General features: G+C 42.1%; 1 protein-coding gene across 4 annotated transcripts in view; it reads left to right on the top strand.

Annotated features, from left to right (window-relative positions):
- ANKRD13C (ankyrin repeat domain 13C) overlaps positions 1–21,843 on the top strand; it is a 714,089-nt gene that overhangs the window by 101,080 nt on the left and 591,166 nt on the right. For all 4 annotated transcript variants that reach the window (XM_044085814.1, XM_044085812.1, XM_044085813.1 and 1 more), the window contains exon 3: positions 8,046–8,150. In XM_044085814.1, the coding sequence (XP_043941749.1) occupies positions 8,046–8,150 (105 nt within the window). The remainder of the gene's footprint in view (positions 1–8,045; positions 8,151–21,843) is intronic.

The following is a 21,843-nucleotide window of genomic DNA, read 5'->3' as shown; positions in this document are numbered from 1 at the left end:
AGCGCGGAGCCCGAAGCAGAAGCATTTTGCAAGTGCCGGTCGGCTGACTACTGAAATATTTCGGTTTGAGTTTCAGAACCGAAGTCTTCACTAAAGCTAAGTACCCCGTTGGGGAAACCTTTTTCTTGCTTTTTACCCATGTCAGAAAAAGTTAATAATTGAATTACTTGTGGGAAGCAAATACCTCAAGGATTTCCATTTATACTGTATTACTTGCCTAGGCCCTGATCACAACGTGCTTGGCTGTCAGTTTTGTGCTAGATTTAACCACGCAGTATTAAGCGTTGGTATATTTTTGCATCAAAGTATTTTGGAAACTATTTAACTACCCCAAAATGTCATCTGATAGCAATCAGACTACCGGAGTATATAAAAAACACAAAGAAAAGGACAGAGAAAGGCAGTCTAGATCCAAAACCAACGACGAAGCTTCTCCTAAGCCAGTCGCTGGTTCACCGGTACTCAGTGAGGTGCTTTCGCAGCCCCTGATACCAGATACCTTTTGAGTCGCAGGCCTCTACCGACACCCATGTGGAGTCCGGCATGCCGCAAGATACTCAAGGTATTGGACTGACATTTTTCTACCCCACAAATGTCCTTTGCTAGGAACCAGCTTGAGAATAAAAAGTGGATTTATAATGCACAGGGTACTTTTCGGACCCGCGGCGATATTTTTCCCTCACTGGCAGGGTGGGGAACAACCAGAATGGAAAATGCCACCTACATGGCCAAGGGGAGTCTGCAAAACCAAGGGTCACTATTCAGTCATCGTGCCTCTTCTGAAGACTGATTGGATGCGCTCTGTGGACTGTGGACCTGAGGGACGCATACTACCACATAAAGCTGGACAGATGCTCCAGGCAATATTTGCATTTCAGACTAGGAGACTGTCATTACCAGTTCAGATCACTCCAGTTTGGCCTCACCACAGCCCCCAGGGTTGTTCTCGCAATGTTTGGCAGTGGTTGCAGTGCACCTCAGACTGCAAGGTTTCCAGATTTTTTCCTTATTTGGATGACTGGCTTCTGACTGTCAACCGAGCATCCTGATTTAGGCCAAGGGTTACCTTTTGTGTGTGGCCCCGCTTCTAGGAATCGCAGTCAATATTCAAAAATCTCAGCTACAACCGATTCACGGTATAGACTTTATTGGTGCATGTCTGGACACAAGGATATCTCCAGCCTTTGTAACTACAGAGAGAATTATGAATTTGTGACTTCAGGTCAGACGTATTCTGGCCATCCTGACTTCTCCGGCCAACTTGATTCTCGGAACATTGGGCTCTATGGTGGCCACTATAACTCTTCTACCTACTGTGCACCAACACGTGCAGATCAGCAATGGACGTTAGCGGGCCAATGGTCTCTTCACAAAAATCCCTTGAATTTCCCCATCGAACTCTTCCAAGTATGCTTTGTGGCCTCACTCGGCAGATGTTTGTCAAGGACGGCCATTCATCCTTCCTCCCCCAAACACCACAGTGACCACAGACGCCTCACAGATGAGGTGGGGGGCATTATCTGGGTCAGACGGTTCAAGGCACGTGGACACCTCAGGAGCCCAACTTGCATATCAGCATACTGGAGATGAGGGCGGTTCTTCTAGCATTGCAAGATCTTCACAGCCTTCTACCTCCTGGGACTATTGCTATACAAACAAACAATATGTCTGTGGTGTGGTACATCAGCAAACAGGGAGGATCCAGTTCCTGCCCCCTCTGTCAGGAAGCAATGAGGGTGTGGTAGTGTGTGATATTACCAACCACTTTTTGATAGCAGCACACATTCCGGGAGAGTCCAACATATTAGCAGATAGGCTCAGCTGAGCATTACTTATGCCTCATGAGTGGCCTTTGAATCCATCTACGGCAAAACTGATCTTCCGGAAATGGGGTCAACCTTGCTGTGATCTTTTCATGTCCCTTCTCAACAACAAGTGCAGGAAGTACTTTGCCTTAATTCCCCCTCGGGGGCAGTCTCCCAGAGATGCTTTAGTCCATGCTTGGCATTCTGGTCTTTTCTACACCTTCTTCTGCCATTAATTCCTGGGTTTTTACAGAAGGCTCTCAGGTTAAAGAACAAGATAATCCTTATTGCCCACTTCGGCCCCGACAGACCTGTTTAATCTTTCTTTGGTCTCTTCTGATATGCCCGCCATTGAGGTTAAAGCCAATTCCAGACCACCTTTCCCATCCATCATGTCATCCCCATCCAGACCTTCAAGATTTGAAGCGATCTGCATGGTTTCTCGAATTCCAATGATGGCAAGTTGTCCCTGGCTTTCCCGTATTCAAAGGATTCTGATCTCATCCCTCAGGTCTTCAGCTCATAGGATTTATAAAAGTAAATGGAAAAGGTTTTCCATTTTGGCACAGCAGAAGCAGGTAGACCCCTTTATGGCTCCTAGTGCAGTTGTTTTGGATTTTTTGGCATCCCTTTTCCATGATAGTGCTAGCTATTTTACCATCAAGGTCCAGCATGCAGCTATTTCCAGTTTTCATTTAGGCCTAGACCCCCCCCCCCCCCCGGCATCATCAAAACTTTTTAAAGCCTTCCATAGAGGTACCTTTCTGCTTCATCCGCCGATCAAAGACCCTATCCCTCCATGGGACCTGACTGGTTCTGCAAGCACTGATTCATCCTTTTGAGCAAGTGGCTACAGTTGACTTAAAATTTCTGTCTTGAAAGAGTGGCTATCACCTCCACAAAAAGTGTCTGAACTTCAAGCTCTTTCCTCTAAATTCCCATACTTGCGCACGGATCAGTCTTTTTTTTTTTTTTTGCCCATGGTAGCCAGGGAGGGGAACATAAATCACTTAATCTTCCTGTCTTTCCCTAATTATCAGATTAAAGGAGAGTACATCTTTCATCTGCTGGATGTACATAGGCATTTATGTTTCTAGTTAGCCAGAATCAAATCTTTCAGGAAGTCTGAGCAGTTGATTCCTTTTTTGAGGGAAAGAGGAAAATCCCTTACGAAGGTTACTCTGTCTCTAGATAGTTGAAAGACTGTATTTCCTTTGTTTATTCGACCAGAAATATCCCTTTGCCAGTTCCTGTTAAAGCTCATTCTACATTGTCTGTGACTACTTCTCAAGCCTTCTGGTCCAGAGTTTCAACTGAAGAAATTTGTGCTGCAGCTACCTGGTCCAATCCTCATATGTTTGTCTCGCATTATAAGTTGGGGGATATATCTAGAAGCAGGAGTGCTTTTGGCTGTGTCTTACAATGGAATATCCTTCCTTTCTGTAGGTGGGGACTCTGTCCCACAAGTTAATGGGACTGAAGATAACATCAGCTAGAGTTGTCTTACCATAACATTCTGTCTGTGTTCATTTTGATTAACCATCCCTTCCCCCTTCCAGTCTTTGTGAGACTTGGTGGAACTTTCAGAGGAACCTCTATTCCTTTGGGTTGAGCTCCTGATCTTTTCTCTCGGGGTCTTGGATGATTGGTATTTTTATAGGATAACATTTTTTGGTTTCTATACTTGGGGAAAACTCCATCTGTGGTAGTATGGGGAGCGGGGCATTATGGGTAGAAAGGAGAATCTCAAGTCTGGAATCGCAAGCTTTGAGATGGCAAGTTGGTTTCAAGGGTCGGAACGGACAGGTAAATGAAAATGGACAACACAGATGGAATGCTACGTTAAGACATAACAACTTTTTTCATATTATATCTAATTTGCTGTAATTTAAGCTGTAGCTGTTTTTGTGTTTTTAAGACTGTAAAAGATGATAATTTTATATAGTTTTAGTTCTGGTGCACTTCCCTACCAGCCAGCAGCCATCTGAAAACCACCTCCACTTTTCTAAGTTGTTATAAAAAACGTTCGGTTAGCATCACATAAAACAGTTTTTTTTTTTTTTTTTCAAAAAAGTAAAAAGAAATGAGCAAATCAACATAAACAGGTGTAAAAGATGCAGCTGAATCAAATCTAACGTTTGTCTAACCAAAGACTTATCGTACTGCTTGCAACAAATCAATAGAAATTCATTCAATTTCTCATAAAACAAATGTGCCAGTTCCAAAACCTAATGTACTACTGTTAGATCTGGGTTATAAGTCATTTTTATAGATGGAGCTTGTGCATCAACTATTCACAAGAAGGTGATTGTATGTTTCTCATTCGTAATATAAAAATTGTATGGCATTTTGCAACTGAGCCTGGATTTGTCACAATATGGGACATAACACAAGAAAATTTGAAAGCGGTTCTTTAAGTAAACAGTTGCCTGATGCTGTAGGGCCCCTGGGGTAGGCTTGGGAGTTTGCTTCTTGGGAAGCAAATGAAAGCATCGTTTCCTAGATTTGGTTGTAGGTAATTCATTTATATTTTCAGAAATAACCCCTCTGGACAGCATGTTTTTTTTAAGGAAAAGTTCAGTCCTTGCCATAAAAATGTATTGGTGAGGTCAGGTGGGAGCATATTGTAAAAGAAAGGGCATTAGGTAACAGTTTCTCAGCTTTCAAGTTATAGTCCTCCCAGTCGCATACCACTGCTGCCCTATCTTTGTCAGTTTTGAAAATAACCATCTTAGAAAGAGTTTTCAAAGTTTTTGATTCCTCTTTACTTAGTTTACATCCAGAATTTTTAAAGATATGCGTACTTTATATAAATCATTAATCTGTTCTTCAAACCGCTTCGACTACAGTTAGTAAGGAAGTTGAAAAGATGATGTTGTAAAAGAAAATTTAATGGTGCGTTTCTAACACAGTGTGTTCTATTGCAGTGGAGCTACTGTAGACTGTACTGTACTAAAGCTGTGTTGCTTGCTGGAGAAGTTAGAGCATTTCTCAGTTTATTTTAGAAGTAGTTTATAAAGTGCTTCTCACAATTTTGGTGAGGAGAGATCTAGAAGAAATGTAATTTGACTTTTGACATTTTTGAAATTGTGGAGAATGATGGCTGTAAGTAAGGTTAAGCTGTTTATGAATGACAAGTTTATTTGCACTTGTGTCAAGCAGTTTTAGTAATTTGTGGTGCAGTGCATCTAAGTGGGAAGTACTTGCGTAGTCTGCTCAACTTTTTTAATAGTGCATTGTAATAAGGTGGAAGATTAGTGTTTCTGTGTGGGGCATATGGGGAACAAGGGCTGGGAAGTTTACTGAAGAGAGAAGTGGGTGTGGATGGAGTGGAGATCATTCGCTTTTGAATACTGTTATGGTTTCATTGCGGAGGGCTTCCCAGTGTTATTGCCAACTCTTTGGCTTTAAGTGCCTTTATGGATTTCCAAAATATTATGGATGCATAAGTTAGATTGCTTGCTGTCCCCTAATAAAGTTATCAACAAAGTTCTTTGTAGGAGGCAAGACTCATGAATGTTGTCAAAGGGGTTGACCTTCCACAATTTTAGGCATTCTCTCTGCATCATCAGTGATGCAAGTCTGGGTGTTGGCTCGATGCATCTTTTTCCTTTAAGCCTTTTTTATAGGGGATGAGGGGCTGCACTAGAAAGGGATACTATAGAGCAGAAATAGGATTGCTGTTAAAAAGAAGAGAATAGTTTATAGAATCTAGTTCCACAAGGAGAGACCACTGATTAAGAGTTGAACTATGGCTGGGCTGTCAGAAAACTGAAATCTTTAAATGCACTCCCTTGGATCAGTTCTAAATGTCAGTGTAAAAGGCCACCATATCTACAATGACGTGCAAGTTATGTGCAGTCAACTTACTGTAGAACAAGAACTAAAATGAACAGATTACAGTGGTTTTAGCATGCAAAATGTATGAATATCAGTTGCTTAATATGCTTCAAATACATGAAATCCTTCAAATTGGAAAGCTTCAAAAACTGTTCCAGAGAAAATGTGGATTAATCAATTTGAAGACTTGGCACCGCCTGCACCTGATTGCAGCTGATGCAATATCAAAAGCAAAACGTAGGAGCTAACACAGAACAGTTGTTTGTGAAAGTAGCAAATCATATACTTGGTACTGTTTTGAGTCAGTAGTTCTTGTGGAACAGCAAGTGTAGTGTTGGGACTGTGGGGCTAAGACGCTTATTGAGCTTGTTAAAAATGATGCTGCTAACTTTTTCAATGAGCAATTTTGGTGGAACTGGAAATTGATTGTGGTAGTGGTGGATGGTTTTAAGGAGTAAATCATTTGCCAGACGTAAGCAGTGAAAGCAGTTTTTGAGGGACACCAAGTGGGATAGTAGAGGGAAGTAGGATAGTAAAGGAGTGTGTCTGCTTTAATGTACTATTTAGATCAGATTTCCTAACTTGCTGCTGCTAACCTAGATCTTGGAGACTAGTTTGACTCTACATTCGTATTTGAACTTATTAATGCTTGCAAGAATCTGTGCTGTTACTTTCCATTTTACCTTATAATGTTCTTCTGTCAGCACTGTTGGGTTTATTTGCAGTTGATATAGTTGTTCTTGTGGCCATGCAAAGTCAGATGTGGTAAACCTCATATTGTCCACACATGGACATAATATATTGCTGTTGCACAAGGGTTTTACTTAAGTGAAGTTTTTTTTTTAAATGTCATTCTGTGGACGAGCTCTAATTCTGTTGCGTCTTTTCTTGCTGATGCTGGAACTGCTTAGTAATTATATTGAGTGCGTCTGTGACAAGTACATGACGATGCTTGCACAGTAAATTAGTTTAGTGCAGCTGCTTCCAGTTAGTACAGATTTCATTCATTTTACAATTGAAAATTTTTCTGCACAACTTTTTCTTTGCACTATAATGAATTGAATGCAACTCCTGTTACATTGACATGGAACGGCCTCCACTGAATATGTAGGTTTAAAATGTCTGAATTTAAGTGTTATAGGTAAACAAAAGGTAAAATGAGAGCTTTCATTTCTGTAGCCTTTGTTTTTTTTTTTTCGTAGTAATTATTTAAATGGTTTTCATGACTAATGCAGGATGTGCCATTAGCACTTTGATTGCTTTTTTCCTATTGGTGGTTATGTTTTTGAATATTAAGTAGCTTTTATTGTATTAACAGTAATCCACAACAGGGTTTGGGTATGTTTGGATATACCCAAGTTTGGTGTGTGTTTCATCACAAAGGCAAAGCCCGAGTGATGAAACAGTCAACTGTGGGTAAACTCTGATACCCATACCCAGTTGTGGATTATTGCTGTTGTCCAATGACACTATTTTTAAGGGGAAAAAAGCTTACCTTTTCTAAATAGGGTCATTGAATTTAAAGACTTTGTGTTCTTTTGACTCTTGGTGGTCTCTGGTATGACCTGCACAATACATTGAAGTTTCTGCCTCCCCACCCTTTTTACAGTAATGAGAAACCCCTTGCGTTGTCTTTGAGTTTTCTTTTTTCATTTATATGTACTGCGAAGTCTGAAGAAATTTTTTTTTTTTCTTTTTTCATGCAGAGCCTGCTTATTCTTGGCGCTATTTATATGGAGCTCACAACACTGAGATCCACATTTATTTTTTTTATTTTTTTTTCTTTTGTTAAGTTGCGGTCTATTATGACCGTGAAAGCAATTTAGTGTGTTATCTGGTAGTACGCAAAGTTTAACAAGAGTCTTCAGTTAGGTGGCACAAAGAATGTGAATTTTAGACTGTCTTGCTTTTGTGATCACTCCATTTGCAGTGCTGATTTGGCTGTCCAGTCAGTGTGCAAGTTTTTGAGTGAGTGAAGGATCAGAAGACTGCTATTTTTGGATGTGCATGCTTGTAATTTGATGTAAGGTTGGTCCAAACTGTCTGTGTGCTTGTGCGAGGTGGGGGTATACCTGTTAGCTGCCTGTGACCTGTGCGTGACGTTTGTGCCACTGCCTTGCTTTTTGTCCTGTACGTGGTAAACTGTAATTTCTTTAATGTTGGGCATACTCTGATAGAAAACCCAGTCTCACAAGAATACTTTTGTGGACAGGCTTTCTATTCATATACTCTTGGTTTGCAATGGGAATGCTGATTGGGTTGTCCAGTCAGCGTGCACTTTTATGAATAGTTAAAAGCTTTTGGTTGTGTAATGTACAATATAGTATGAAATCCAACTTTTTTTGACTTATTTGTTATGCTAATTGTATCTGTTGTACAATTTATGCTGGTTTATTACAGAGTGCGCACATCTACTTTTGGCCCACAATGCTCCAGTAAAAGTAAAAAATGCTCAGGGATGGAGTCCACTGGCAGAAGCCATCAGCTATGGAGATCGACAAATGAGTAAGCAACATTTTACTTGCTGTTCAGTTGTGACCAATTCTGGTAATCTGGTAACTGTGGTTGTGTATGTTACTCTTAGTACAAGTATGTATATGGAAGATTGCTTTACTTGGACATTGAGACATTATGCTGTCTTTTCTCTGAACAATAAATTTAGCTACTAAGTAGGCTCGAATATGAAATATAGACTTGCCAGTTCATTATAATTGCATTCAGCTTTATTTAAAAAGAGAGCATGATGAGCTTTGTATAAAAATAATCGGTGTTAAACACATTGCTTTGGTATATTAAACCTGTGTTAGTGAAACTCATTTTCATACCTGGAATCTGTATTTTAGTAATGTATGTACAGTACCTACACCTGCCTGGCGAGGAGAATATTTTTTTACTACTGGAGCATATTCCAATAGAAAGTCCAGTAGACATTTTGAGCTTTGTATGAAAAGAAAGAATTTGTGTTCAAACATAAAATGCCAGCCTGATTTCACCAACAAAAATAAAACGAATATAAAACACGTGTAATGGCAGAACAAGTCTTTCTGGTGCAAAGTGTTTACATACTAAATACAAGTCTCTCACTTGCTAATGGACTGTCTTAGCTACCATGTTACAAGCAGCATTTGTTACCATGGCATCGGTGATGCTGTCATTTTCCAGGTCTTAACTTTATCTCTGAGATTATGCTCTGGCATTGGTTTGTCTCCCCTTCATGCAGGTTCTTTCTAGACTCCTCTGGACTTTCTATTGGACCTTCATTTGAAGTACACACACTGTGTGTCTGTCTCCCCCCCCTTCTGTGTTGTATCTATTTTTTTCTGTTCACCCAGGTATTTCCACCTAAAGGTTGGTACTGTTTTGCACTTAATTCTACAATGTGACATAGGGAAAATGCAAACCTTTATAAATATGACATGTAGGTATTTTCAACATCATACCTCTCATTCTCATCAATACACACATGTTCCTGTTTAGTGCCAAAATTAGCTTTTTATTGCTGGCAGCCAACACGCACCATTAGTGATGACCACTCTCCCCTCAACTTGAACTTACTGGTTTCAAGTATCATTTATGGTCTTTAGACTCTTGGCATAGAATCCTCCTTGTAATAGTGGACACATGGAAGGTGCTGAATGGTTTAGAGAAACTGTGACATTACAGTTTCTGAACACAATCTCATTTTAAACTGCTGAAATTCTTTCTCAGCATCTGGTGTTCACCTGACCTTGTGGGGCAACATATCTATTGGAAGGTCATTGAAGGGACTTACTGTGGAGGCAAAATGGGGTATGTGTTTCCTGTGATACCGTGCAGACTTAAAAAGACAGTTATCCATTTTTTTAGTTTGGGAGAACTGGACACTGCAGTTTTTCATATGAGGTCTGGTAGTTCCCCATTCAATCATATACCCCATGTGCTTTGCCTTTGTCATTCCAAGTGTCCACTTTGGTGCATTTACTGAGAGTCTACCTTGTTTCAGAAGAATCTAATTGTACTTGAACTTTGTGACGGTAAGAGTCCCACTCCTCTGAATGGATGATTACATCCCTCTATGTGACAACATAGGTGATGTGAGGTGCAAATATGTGATCCAAAAGCCACTGGATTATGGTCAGGCCCCCAGGAAGATCAAAAGGGAGGATAGCGTGCTGAAATTGACTGTTAGCCATGGAGAAGGTAATCTTGCCCTTTGCCTAATCTTTTTTAGGGAATCTGATGGCACCCTTTTATCAGATCTAGGGTGGCCAGAAACTTGCCCTTTCCTAACCTTTGTATTTATTTGCCCAGGTTGTGGGGTGACTACTGGATTTTGGCGATACTGTTAAGTTTTTGAATATCATTACAAGTCCAGCTTTGGGACCCGCTCACTGTTAAACTCTCTTTGATTACTTCCAGTTGTAGCATTTTTTCTCTCTCTTCTCCTAGACTGTCTGTTTCTGGGATTCAGACACCCTGTAGGGCTTCATGTTGACTTTTCTGCCCGAAAACTGACTCTCTGATGTTTAAAAAGTGTAGTTTAGGTATGTAATTCCAAAAAGATCTCTGTCCCTAAGAAAACCTTCTGCACTTCTTGCATTTAGGAGTTTGGAAAGGTGTCCCTCATTTTTACTATACATATTTGTATTGGTCTTTTTTTTTTTTCCATTCTCATGGTCCCTAATCTCTGTCGTTACACTGTACATTTATAGGTGTATAGTAGGCTAACAGCCACTAGGGTCTTTATAAACCTAGTCATGAAGTCCAAACCAATTGTGTCCCTATGCATCATGGGCATTTATCAGGAGGGGGTATGCTGGTAAGTTTCTAGAGGTTGTGTGAGGCGTATGTTAGTTTGGGCATTATTGTCCAGGGGTGAATTTCTAATTTCCCATCCAGTGGTTAGCGTTGCACTTTAGGGTTCAGGGTGGACTCTGCTTCACATGGATGTGGAGGCTGTTCCAGAGCATAGGGATCCTCTGGGAGATGCATCTGCCTTGCCAACATGTTTTATTTATGTCATAAGCAAAGTGTTAATACTTGAATCTAGTGATTCTGATACTGTTAATTTTCCGGATGTGCAGAAGGTCCATCAGAGCTGGATTGTGTGCCAGGTGTCCATTGCCTCCTCAGTAACTTGTAGGAGACTGAGTGTAGAGATGTGTCTTTAAAGGAAACCATATAGAACTATGTGTTTATACCATGGATTCTCCTGGTAAGGAACCTTTGTGAACATTTCAACTGCATATGTCTGGTCAGGTACATGTCCAAGGGGGCATTATTCTCTGATGGGTCTGATAAGGGCCAAAAAGTGGCACTGTGACTTCCTTGGATCTGGGTGCCATTCCCTTACTAAGCTGGGCTGCATAGAATGATTTTCTTACTACTTTGGCCCCATGTTGGTCAAAGGCCAGGCTACTCTCTACATGTGTTCCCAAATCCCTGACTACTGTATCAGCTCTTAGGGGTGTCTTATCAATGGAGTCATCAGCCTGGGTGGCAGTTTTCCCAAAAGGCAATGCAGTGCATTTCTTGGCATTGCATTTCAATCTGTGAATTTAGCACCAGTCATTTGTCTGTGTTAGACCCCCCTATAAGATATTTGTCATAGGGAAATCTACGATGGTTCCCAATTTGCAGTCCTCTGTTAACTTGCTCAACTAAAGGCCTTTGGCTTTTATTTTTTGCAGTTAAAGACCAATGTCAAATAGGAGATTCCCAGCATGGACCCCTAGAGTATCCCACTGGTGACCAGTTTCTTATTTTGGAGGTGGTATCACCAATCCTGACTTCCTCACACCTGGCTGTGAGCCAGCAGGCAATCCAGCGGATTATGTAAATGTGTATTCCCAGTCGGTGAGTTTGCCAGCTATACCCTAGATTGGGTTTTGTATTAAACTGTACCTGAGTGGGTTATTGTATGAGAGCAACACTTAAGCAAACCTAAAAGTCTGCAGTGTCTGTTTTTATCTGTGCAGAATTATCTAAATTATAGTACAATAATTATGGTGCAACAGTTATTGAGAGGAGAATTGTCTGCTTCCAAAATGGCCTATACCTCCAGCTAGAGTTTTAAAATGTTCATGTTTTATGTTTGCTCAGTGCATCTCTTTCCCACTTACTTAGCTTTGTAGTTTGTCATTCAATATCAGCTAATTCAAGTGTTCTTTGCCATTTGGTCAGAATTTGTTCTCCGCTGAGGGAACCAGGGATACCACTCTTGACTGTTTCAGAGAATTTCAGCCATTCTGCCTGGAATTTATCAGCTGAGATAACTAGACCTAAAATGTGATCTTCAACCTGGAGTTCTCTGTTTTGGATGGTCCTAATGGATATTTAGTTTTGGCTGGCTTGTATTAAAACAAGATTTTTCCAATCAGTGTTACACTTAGTAGACCAAAAACAACAAATTAACCATCTCAGTGGCATAAGGAGGCAAAAACTGATTTAGAATCTTTAGTTTGACTGCTTTTGTTAACCGTTAACTGGAGGTGGAGTAAACCTAACATGAATCGCCTCTGAAAACTTAGTTGCATAATCTACAGCTTCTAATATGTAATGGAATCCATTGCTGAAATGATCCAACAGTATTTGTGGCTGTCCTTTTGAAAGGGACTTCTGTTACAGTCATCAGCATAAGTGTATTCCTTCAGCCAGGGCTTGGAGCTGCTTTCTGGCATTCCAGGCAGCTTGTATTAAAGTTTTCAATTTCTTCTAGAATACTCAGCTGTAGAACCTTGCTAGACCAGAGGTATTGATTTCATCTGTGTGCAAATAGTTGCCTAATAAGTGGCGAGATGCCAGTTTCTTTACAGTGTTCCTGAGAGGTTTTGAGTCCAGTAGCTGATGTAGTCTCTCCCTATATAGCAGGTCATTCTGCTGTTCAGAATTAAGAGTTATTGGTACATCTGTAGTAGGTTCTTCCCACCTGTAATGAAGCATTTTCTCTGGCTCGGTTCAGACACTTGTTTTTGCTATATAGAAACAAGAGTTTTGGTGCCCAAACAAAATGTCAGGCAGACTTTGACAACAAAAAGCACTGGTGTGATCCTGACAAAGTAAGTCTTTCTAGTGCTGTATATTTGCATACCAGACATGAGTGTTTATCACTTCTTGACAGTCCCTGATGCAGTTTATAATGTTAGATGTTCTTCTTTGAATCAGTGTTGTAGTATTCTTTACTACTGGGACTTTACTGCTTGGCATCCTGTCCATTCGGACAGTCTTCAAGAGCTCTGGTTCCTTTCCCCAATGCGTGGCATATATTCCCCACTGAGCAAGTCAGAGAATGCTGGTATAAGAGAGACTTGTGCTCATGCCGTTTTAGAACTTTTTTGCCGTATCTCTCATGTGCACGTCTCCCATTGTCAGCATCCCATTCAGATGTTCTTCATTAGATCACGGTTACATTATTCCTTGTATCAGTTTGTCTGGGCAGTCTTCAAGAGTTCAGGAGCCCCTCCCCCCTTGCACAGCATGTGGCCGCCTTAAAACATAGCTATTGTGCAAGTATAAAGGGGGATGGGAGTAAACTCCTTCAGAACTTTTTTGCCGTAGTAACAATATGCATAAGTCTTGTTGCTCATTATCTTGTAGTTTGTTTTTACATCGATATGGATCTAGTTGAGCTCAGGTAGATGTGGTTAATTTTTTTTGTATATTTTTTAATTGCTTAACAATTTCCCATTGATGCCTTTGTCTGCCAAGAAACAGGGAGGGTGTGGGAGTGGTTGGTCAGATCCCATAGAGACTGCCATAGTATTATTTTGTGTGTGTGTGCACTCGCACACAGAATTTGACGTTTTGCATTGTGATGTTTGCCAAGGGTTTATCTCCCAAATCCTTAAAAGTAGAATGTGTACTCTGTGCTGTTTGTATTTAGGTCATAAACTCTGAGGCCTTGGCATGCTTAGCAATGGTGTTAGTTTCTCTGTCTGCCTTTGTAAAATTTCTGCCCAAGAAAAAACATGGGGATGAAGTGTGCAGGGAGATGGTCTCCCATACAATCTAAAGCAGCTAGCCCCGTTGGAGCACTTTGACCGCCTTCAGACCAGCCCTCTTGCTCTTCTTGCTTCTCTGGTGCCTCTTTGGTGGCCATCCTGACTTGCTTCCAATTATGGCCATGTAATCAATAAGGGGAGGTTGAAAGAGTTTGGGAAGAGTGTCTGGAAAAGCAATTTTTGAGGGAATAATGGGAGGACATATGTATGATTCCCAAGTATGCAACAAATTCCAGAAGGTTTAGGATTTATGCTTGGAAGTGTTTGCATAGGTGTTTTTTTTTTTTTTTTTTTTTTTACTTCAAGCAGATTTCAAAGAATTTTTCCTTATCTAAATAGCAAATGTTGAAGGTGTGATGGGGAAGAAAGAGGCAACTAAGAACATGTTTTCTGCAAGTGTAATGAGTTTGCAAATCATAACATTACCTACAAAATACTTTGAATTATTGGATGAGTAAATGCCTGTAACTAACTTCAGCAAACGGCCATTCATTGAACATTTACATCAGTGAATGTTTTTCATAGGGGACTTAGTTACTGATCAACATTCCAACTTGTCACACACTCACTGCAGTATATCAAACCTACCATGGTGTGGGGGGGCTGACCTCCCCTACTTGTATATACCAACTCCAAGATTGCATTACAGTGGGGAAAAAGGGCAAATTTCTTAATACTGGCCAACTAACTCCTTTCCCTGTGAAAAACGTTCGCTGATGTGAACGTTTTTTAAAGAGCAGTTTGCTGATTTGTGTTTGGTGGAACAGTCGTTCACTGAAGTTAGATTTTGATGAACTAATATGGACCTGATGTTCATCATGCATACAGCTGCAGTCATAACAGATGGGTTCTCCTGCCGTCAGGCGGGTCCTCGGTCGGCCGAATTCCAAAGTCTAGGTCCGGCGTCGGTTGTCATCACTTCTTCCCTGACATCAGTGCGACAGGGGTATAAAAGAACCAGCCGACGCCATTCTCTTCAGTCTTTCTTGCCGCGCGGTGCCCGAAGCAGAAGCAGTTCGCAAGTGCCGGTCAGCCAGCTCCTGAAATTACGAAAATTTTGCAACCGAAGTCTTCTTGAAAGCTAAGTACCCCGTTGGGGAAACTTTTTTTCTTGCCTCAGACCGATGTCAGAGACAAAGTTAATAATTGTATTTCATGTGGGAAGCAAATACCGCATAAGGATTTCCATTCCCTCTGTATTCCTTGTTTAGGCCCAGACCACGACGTCTCGGTCTGTCGCTTTTGTGCTACATTCAACAAACGCACCATTAAGCGTCGGGCGGAGTTCACCCAGCATTATTTTGGCAAAACATTTAACTATATTATGTCGTCTGATACTCCGACTCCAGTTTTGTCTAAAAAGCGCAAAGATAAGGACAGACACACGAGGTCCGTGGCCTCTACCGACACCACGCCAAAGCCGACTACACGTGGTCCGGTTCTCAGCAAGGTGCCTGCGCAGCCTCTGACTACCGACGACACTTCATTGGCGGTGTCTCCTGTGCCTGAGGTTGCAGGCTCCTCGGTCCACACCCCGACTACAGATACCGAAGCCACTCTTGGCGGTGAATCTCAAAATGTGGACAGGTCTACCTCTTCTCAAGGTGTCTTCAGACCTTCCTCTTCTTTTCCATCAAGGCTTTCACTAAGTCTAAAACAGCCATGCATTCTAAGAGACAAGCTACACAGGGCCCTTCTCCAGGCCCCATGCCTAAAAAACAGATGCTTAAAATGGCTGAGGATTTAATTACTCTTATCAGGGGTTCTCAACACCCCCCCCCCTGGACAAAAGGCCCAGAGTGGAGGAAGAATCCCCCTCCTCGGATCAGGGCTCCATTATATCAGAGCACTCTGATGAACAGGAACATTCTTACTCCCCTTTTGAAGACTCTGATGCAGAGGAGTCCATTCCCTCTGTATCCCCCCAGAGGATTACTCATTTGGGGAAACTTTGCATACCTTAAGGGAACACTTCCACTGGGAAGGCCAAGATTATTCAGATTCCAAGAAAAGGCTTGGGGAATTTCTCTTGCTACCTCAGCACAGGCCTCTGGCTATACCTCCTGTCTTGGACATACTAGATGATGTGTGATTCGGAGGCCTGCCTTAACCCGGATTCTCTACCTCCAGCCCCAGTCAAGCCTGACTGGTACTACAGGGTTCCTGACTCACACCAATTTCTATACAAAAGCCATGCTGCTGACCCAGAAACCATCTCACAGGGCCCCAAGGGAATTAAGGCCTCAACTGCTAAAAATCCATTACCTTCAGAGAGAGATTCCAGGTCCTTAGAAAGGTGGGGAAAAAAGGTATATACCTCGGCCACCTTAACCATGAGGGCATTAAACTGTCAGTTCCATATTCTAAAGTACCAGCAGTTTTTGTTATCACAATTGAGAAGTAAAATGTCACAACCTGAACAACCAGACTTGAAGGAGTTGCAGGATTTGATGCATAGTGCAGAACAAGTGGGTAAACGTACCTTACAATGTGGTTTTGATGCTCTAGAGGCCTCATGTAGAGCTGCTGTTACAGGATCAGTCATATGTAGACATGCCTGGCTCAAGGAACAAACCTTACCCGATCATGTCAAAGCTAAATTACTAGATGCCCCTCTACAAAAGGATGTATTATTTGGTGCTAATGCTGAGGAGGTATTGAGGAAAATGGAGGAAAAGGCTAAATCAATGCAAACAGTGAAAGATTTAATACAGGTACAACCCCCACGTTTCAGTAGAAATTGGCCTTCCAAAAATTGGTCCTTTCCAGCCACGGACAGACCCCAAAGAGGTAGATACAGGCACCCGAGGGGCAGAGGGCAATCCCAAGGATTGTTTAGAGACAGACAATGGCAAGCTCCTACACAGAGGTGGTGAGGATAACTTGCAACCATTCAGAAAGCAAGCCCAATGACTTTCCCCTTTGCATGCCAAGCACGACTCAAATGGCAGCACCCTTAGGTGGAAAACTGGCATTGTTTTCAAAAAATTGGCATATTGTCACAAAAGACAAATGGATCCTGGACATTATAAACAGAGGCTACAGATTCCATTTTCACACCCTTCCAAAAATGAGAGGCATGCCAAACCTACCACACAATCAAAGGGCAGAGGCACAAAGACAAATTTCAGATCTCATGAACATGAAAGCTATTCAAGAGGTACCTACGCACGAACAAGGTCAAGGTTTTTATTCCAGACTATTCCTGGTACCAAGGAAGGGAAAATATTGGAGACTTATTTTGGACCTGTCCATCCTAAACACATTTCTACTCGTACCAAAATTCAAGATGCTCACTCTACAGCAGCTTCTTCTCATGCTGGGCAAGGAGTCTTTGCTGGTAACATTGGACCTCAAGGAGGCATACCTGCATGTCCCAATCAGACAGAATTGCAGAAGATAGCAGGTTCAACCCATTATCAATTCTCTGCATTGTTCTTTGGCTTATCTACTGCGCCCAGAGTATTCACAAAATGCCTGGCATCAGTAATTGCCTACTGCAGACTTCAAGGGATACAAATATACCCCTACTTGGACGACTGCCTGATCCAAGCGGACAGCAAGCACATTCTTCTGAAACATCTGGCTTATGTAATAATGTTGTTGAATTCTCTGGGATACACAGTCAACAAAAAGAAATCAAGGCTAATGCCCTCTCAGAAAATAATTTTCCTGGGTGCCAACTTGGACACAAACACCCAGATGGCCTACCTCACGCCAGAGAAGCAGGGGCAACTAACTCAATACTTCAGAACACAAATTGCACCAGGCTGACTGCAAGGAAAATCCTGCAGGCTCTGGGATTCATGGCATCTTGCATCTTACTAATCCCATGTGCAAAGCTGCATATGAGGAAACTTCAATAGTACCTGAAAAACCTATGGTCTCAACACAGCCACAGTTTGGAAACAATAATACCACTAATTCCATGTCTTCAAAAGGAATTTCTGTGGTGGGCTCAAGCATGCCAAACAAACACAGGTCTCCCATTCAGCAAGCCTCAAGCAAATCAAGTCATCACAACAGACGCTTCGGACTACGCCTGGGGGGGCGCACATGACAGATCGGTGCATTCAGGGCAAATGGTCCCAAAAAGAAAAGTACCTTCACATCAATCAAAAGGAAATGCTAGCAGTAATAAATGCTGTTATAGCTTTCAAGGACCTTCTACAACCAGGCTAACTATTGATAAGAACGGACAACACCACAGTTATGTGGTACATAACAGGGAGGAACCCATTCATGCCCCCTATGCAGACTGGCCATGTCACTTTGGAACATGGCCCTGGACTTACAAATCAAACTACAAGCACAGTACTTGCTAGGCAAGGAAAACACGCTGGCAGACAACCTAAGCAGAAATATGACAGCTCCACACGAATGGAAGTTGCATCCTCATGTTTTTACAGAGATAATTCAAGCATGGGGAAGGCCAGACACAGATCTCTTTGCCTCCCACAAAAATCACCAATTGACAAAGTTCTGCTCAAGGATTTTTCATCCAAAGGCCTGGAGAGTGGACGCTCTCTTTCAGTTGGACATCAATGACCGTTTATGCCTTCCCACCTCTTCCGCTGATGCCCAAAGTTCTATTAAAAACTAGAGCAGACAGACCAAAGATGATTCTCATTGCTCCAGACTGGCCAAGACAACACTGGTACCCACTCCTGAGGAGCCTGACGCATTCCCCACCATGGACCCTGCCTCTAATGCCTCTTCTTCTGACTCAGCACAGCTTCAAAACTCTTCACAGTCAGCTAAAAACACTCAATCTAGCCGCACGGAAGATTTCTTAGTACCACAACAGACCCTACTCTCCAAGGAGGTGCAGGATGTCATTTTGGAGGCCAGAAGGCCGTCTACTAGAAAAGCTTACTCTGCAAAATGGAAACGGTTTTGTGTCTGGAATGAGAAAAAGGGCCAGGATCCTGGAAAACTGAATTTACCTCAAATATTACAGTATCTAGCTGAGCTGCTAAGAAGTGGACTTTCATTCTCCTCCATTAAAATCCATGTCTCAGCCATTTCTGCAGAATACAACACTGATCCACCCTTACTCTCTCACCCCCTCTTAAGACAGATCCTCAGAGGGGCTAAGAACCTAAAACCCCCAAGGACACAACCAATACCTGCTTGGGATCTCAATTTCATTCTAGAAAAACTGACCTTGCCTCTTTTTGAGCCAGCTGCCTCATCAGATTTGCAATATTTGTCCTGGAAAACAGCTTTCCTTCTGGCTATTACCTCAGCTCGTAGGGTATCGGAACTACAAGCTCTCATGGCTGAGCAGCCCTTTATCATCTTCCATCAGGACAGAGTTTCCTTACGAACCAACCCGTCCTTTATGCCAAAAGTGGTATCCAGGGTAGCTTTGAATCAGGCTATACACTTGCCTACCTTTTATCCTAATCCTCAAAACAAAGGGGAGAGATTACTACATTCCTTGGACATCCACAGACAACTGCGTTGTTATTTGGACAGAACAAAGCCTTTCAGAAAATCAGAACAGCTCTTTGTGTCCTATGCTATAGGAGCTCAAGGAAAGCCAATTTCCAAACAGATTATCTCAAAATGGATAGCCCACTGCATACGCTTTTGCTATTCTTTTCATGGCAAAACTGTACCTACAGGCATCAGATCTCACTCCACGGTGGCCACGGCTGCCTCTGCAGCTTTTGTCAGAGGAGTTCCTACCAAAGACATTTTGGAAGCAGCCACTTGGAGTTCTGTGCATACCTTCTCCAAACACTACCACCTTCCACTATACTCCAAATCTAGAGCGGGCTTTGCCACTGCAGTCTTGCAGGGCATTCTGGCTCCTCCTAGTTCCACTTAGTGCCTACCACCCCTTTCTTAGCTTTGGGATTCTACCCATCTGTTATGACTGCAGCTGTATGCATGATGAACATAGTACAGTTTTGTATCTACCATAAATGTAGATGTTAGAGTGCTAATACAGCTGCAGTCCAGGTTTCCCTCCCTCCTTCCCCTCTTGGGACAGGCCTATTGGCCAACATCTCCTCATGCAACCTGATTGGGGTATTCATTCTTGATGTATTTGCTTGCACTGCTGTAGTTTGATTATATGGCATTGCCTTATTACACAAATTTATGTATTGCCTTCCTTCTGGGGGCACCTGACATCTGGGGCAAGAAAAACTGAAGAAAATGGCGTCTGCTGGTTCTTTTATACCCCTGTCGCACTGACGTCAGGGAAGAAGCGACAACAACCGACGCCGGACCTAGACTTTGGAATTCGGCCGACCTAGGACCCGCCTGACGGCAGGAGAACCCATCTGTTATGACTGCAGCTGTATTAGCACTCGAACATTTAAATTTATGGTAGGTACAAAGCTGTACTTTATTTTTAGCTAGGACACAGGATCTGAATTGATTAAACTTGGTAAGGCTTTAAAGCATTTACTAGAAAACTGAAATCAAAACGTAAACCATCTGTATCTGAAATATTGAATACCGTAAAAAAAAAAATCAAAGTGGAAGCAGAATCTTTAAAGGGAAGTAGCAAAGTACATAGAAATAAATGGAATTGGTGCGAACAGTACATGCAGAAATAATGTTCAGGGGGAGGTGTGAGGTTTAAAGGATGGCAGTAATTGAGCAATTTATGTAATAGAATTTATGTAATTTTGGACTGGATGCCGCGGTGGTACAGTGGTAGTGTTGTTACCTCACAGCAAGAGGTTCTCCCGTTCGATTCTCAGCTTGGCTTGGGAGTGCCGCCTTTGTGGAGTCTGCATGTCCTCCCCATGGTTGGGTAGCGTTCTGAAGACATGCGTGCGTAAATGGGCGTGCCTTCATTGAAGGTTGGGTGTCGAGCTGACACCTCAGCATTTCGTAAAAAAATCTGCCAATCATTAGCAGACCGGAGTTCTGCTGTGGTGACCCCTTACCGGGAAAAAGCCGAAAGACAAACAACAAACATGTAATATTGGACTGAATGACTGTTATAAAGAAAGTTAACATACGTAAGGTATATGAATGAAAAAATTAGTATGACTCGTTTTCTTTTCTGTAATGTGCGTGTGCTTATGTCTTAAGTGATTCTTTTTTAAAATGCCTTTATTAAATTATGTCCATGTGGAATGGTGGTTCACAGGGACTTTCCTCCATCAATCCTGTAGGGAGCAAGGAGATGCTGAGTTATTAGTGAAGGTAAAGGTAGAATCAGTTAAGTTTTCATGAAAGAGGAGATGGAGGGTTTTAACATGGACATTCAGCGTACCTGATTAGGTCCTGTAAATTTTACCATAGGTTAGTACTACGCTGGCTGTCTGTGGGCCATTTTAAGCCTAACCAATTTTTCGCCTTGGGTAAGAATCAAACCCCATACGTTGTCTGTGAGGGCAACACCTAAACCATTATACCAACCTTTTCTTGTCACTATGCCCTTGTGAGCAGGGGCCCCCCTTCCAGAAGCACTCAACACAATACATATTTCATCACCTCCTTTTACCTAGACAAATCCCATTGAAAAAGGATGCAGGTGAGCCCTCCCCTCCTTGTCAGGTAGACAAGGAGGATGGTTTCAAACTGGGACAGGGCTTGCTTTGAAAGTCTATGCAGCCTGCCTCATCCGACCAAGAACATCTAAGGCCCATTGTACTCCACCAGGATCCATCTGAGGAAGAAATGGGACCTCGTGACACAGACCAAGAATATCTGGAAATGCCTGTCAGAGCTCACCTCACCTAGGCTTTGACTCTGATGTAATGATTACAGTCTTCTGCTTTGCAGTGAAGAGAGATTTTGAGGAAGTATTCACCTGTATGAAAGAATACTTCAAGTAGAAAGGCAGAGAAGCTTCAGACACTTGACATTTTGAGCTGTTACAAATTTAAGCCCCCAAATAAAGAGTCTTAATCCCCCCTGAAACAAGCCAGCCAGAGTCTGCAGGGAGCAATACACCCACAAGTATCCATTTTAAAAACTTTGTTGACTGTCCCTGCATTAGTTTCAGTGAATCCCAAAAGGGGATTAAAGGTAGTCTTCTCTGGATTCCTTAACCAAATATAAGGAAAGCAGAGAGCTGGATAGGCTTCCTTCAGGGTAATTAATTGCTGAACCCACACAAGCAATTTCCTTTTGGCTGTCCTGGATTATATAGGCCAAAATATTGGTGAGGCCTCAGACTCTGACCGTAGGACTAATTTACTAGAGCTCTCTGACACTCAAGTGGCTAAACACTCTACCAAGTGTGG

The sequence above is a fragment of the Protopterus annectens genome, chromosome 10.part0 (genome assembly GCF_019279795.1).
Source record: "Protopterus annectens isolate FY-2018-M chromosome 10.part0, PAN1.0, whole genome shotgun sequence".
Lineage (NCBI taxonomy): Eukaryota > Metazoa > Chordata > Ceratodontiformes > Protopteridae > Protopterus > Protopterus annectens.
Note: the sequence above shows the minus strand (reverse complement) of the source record. Positions and strands in the feature narration are given on the sequence as shown.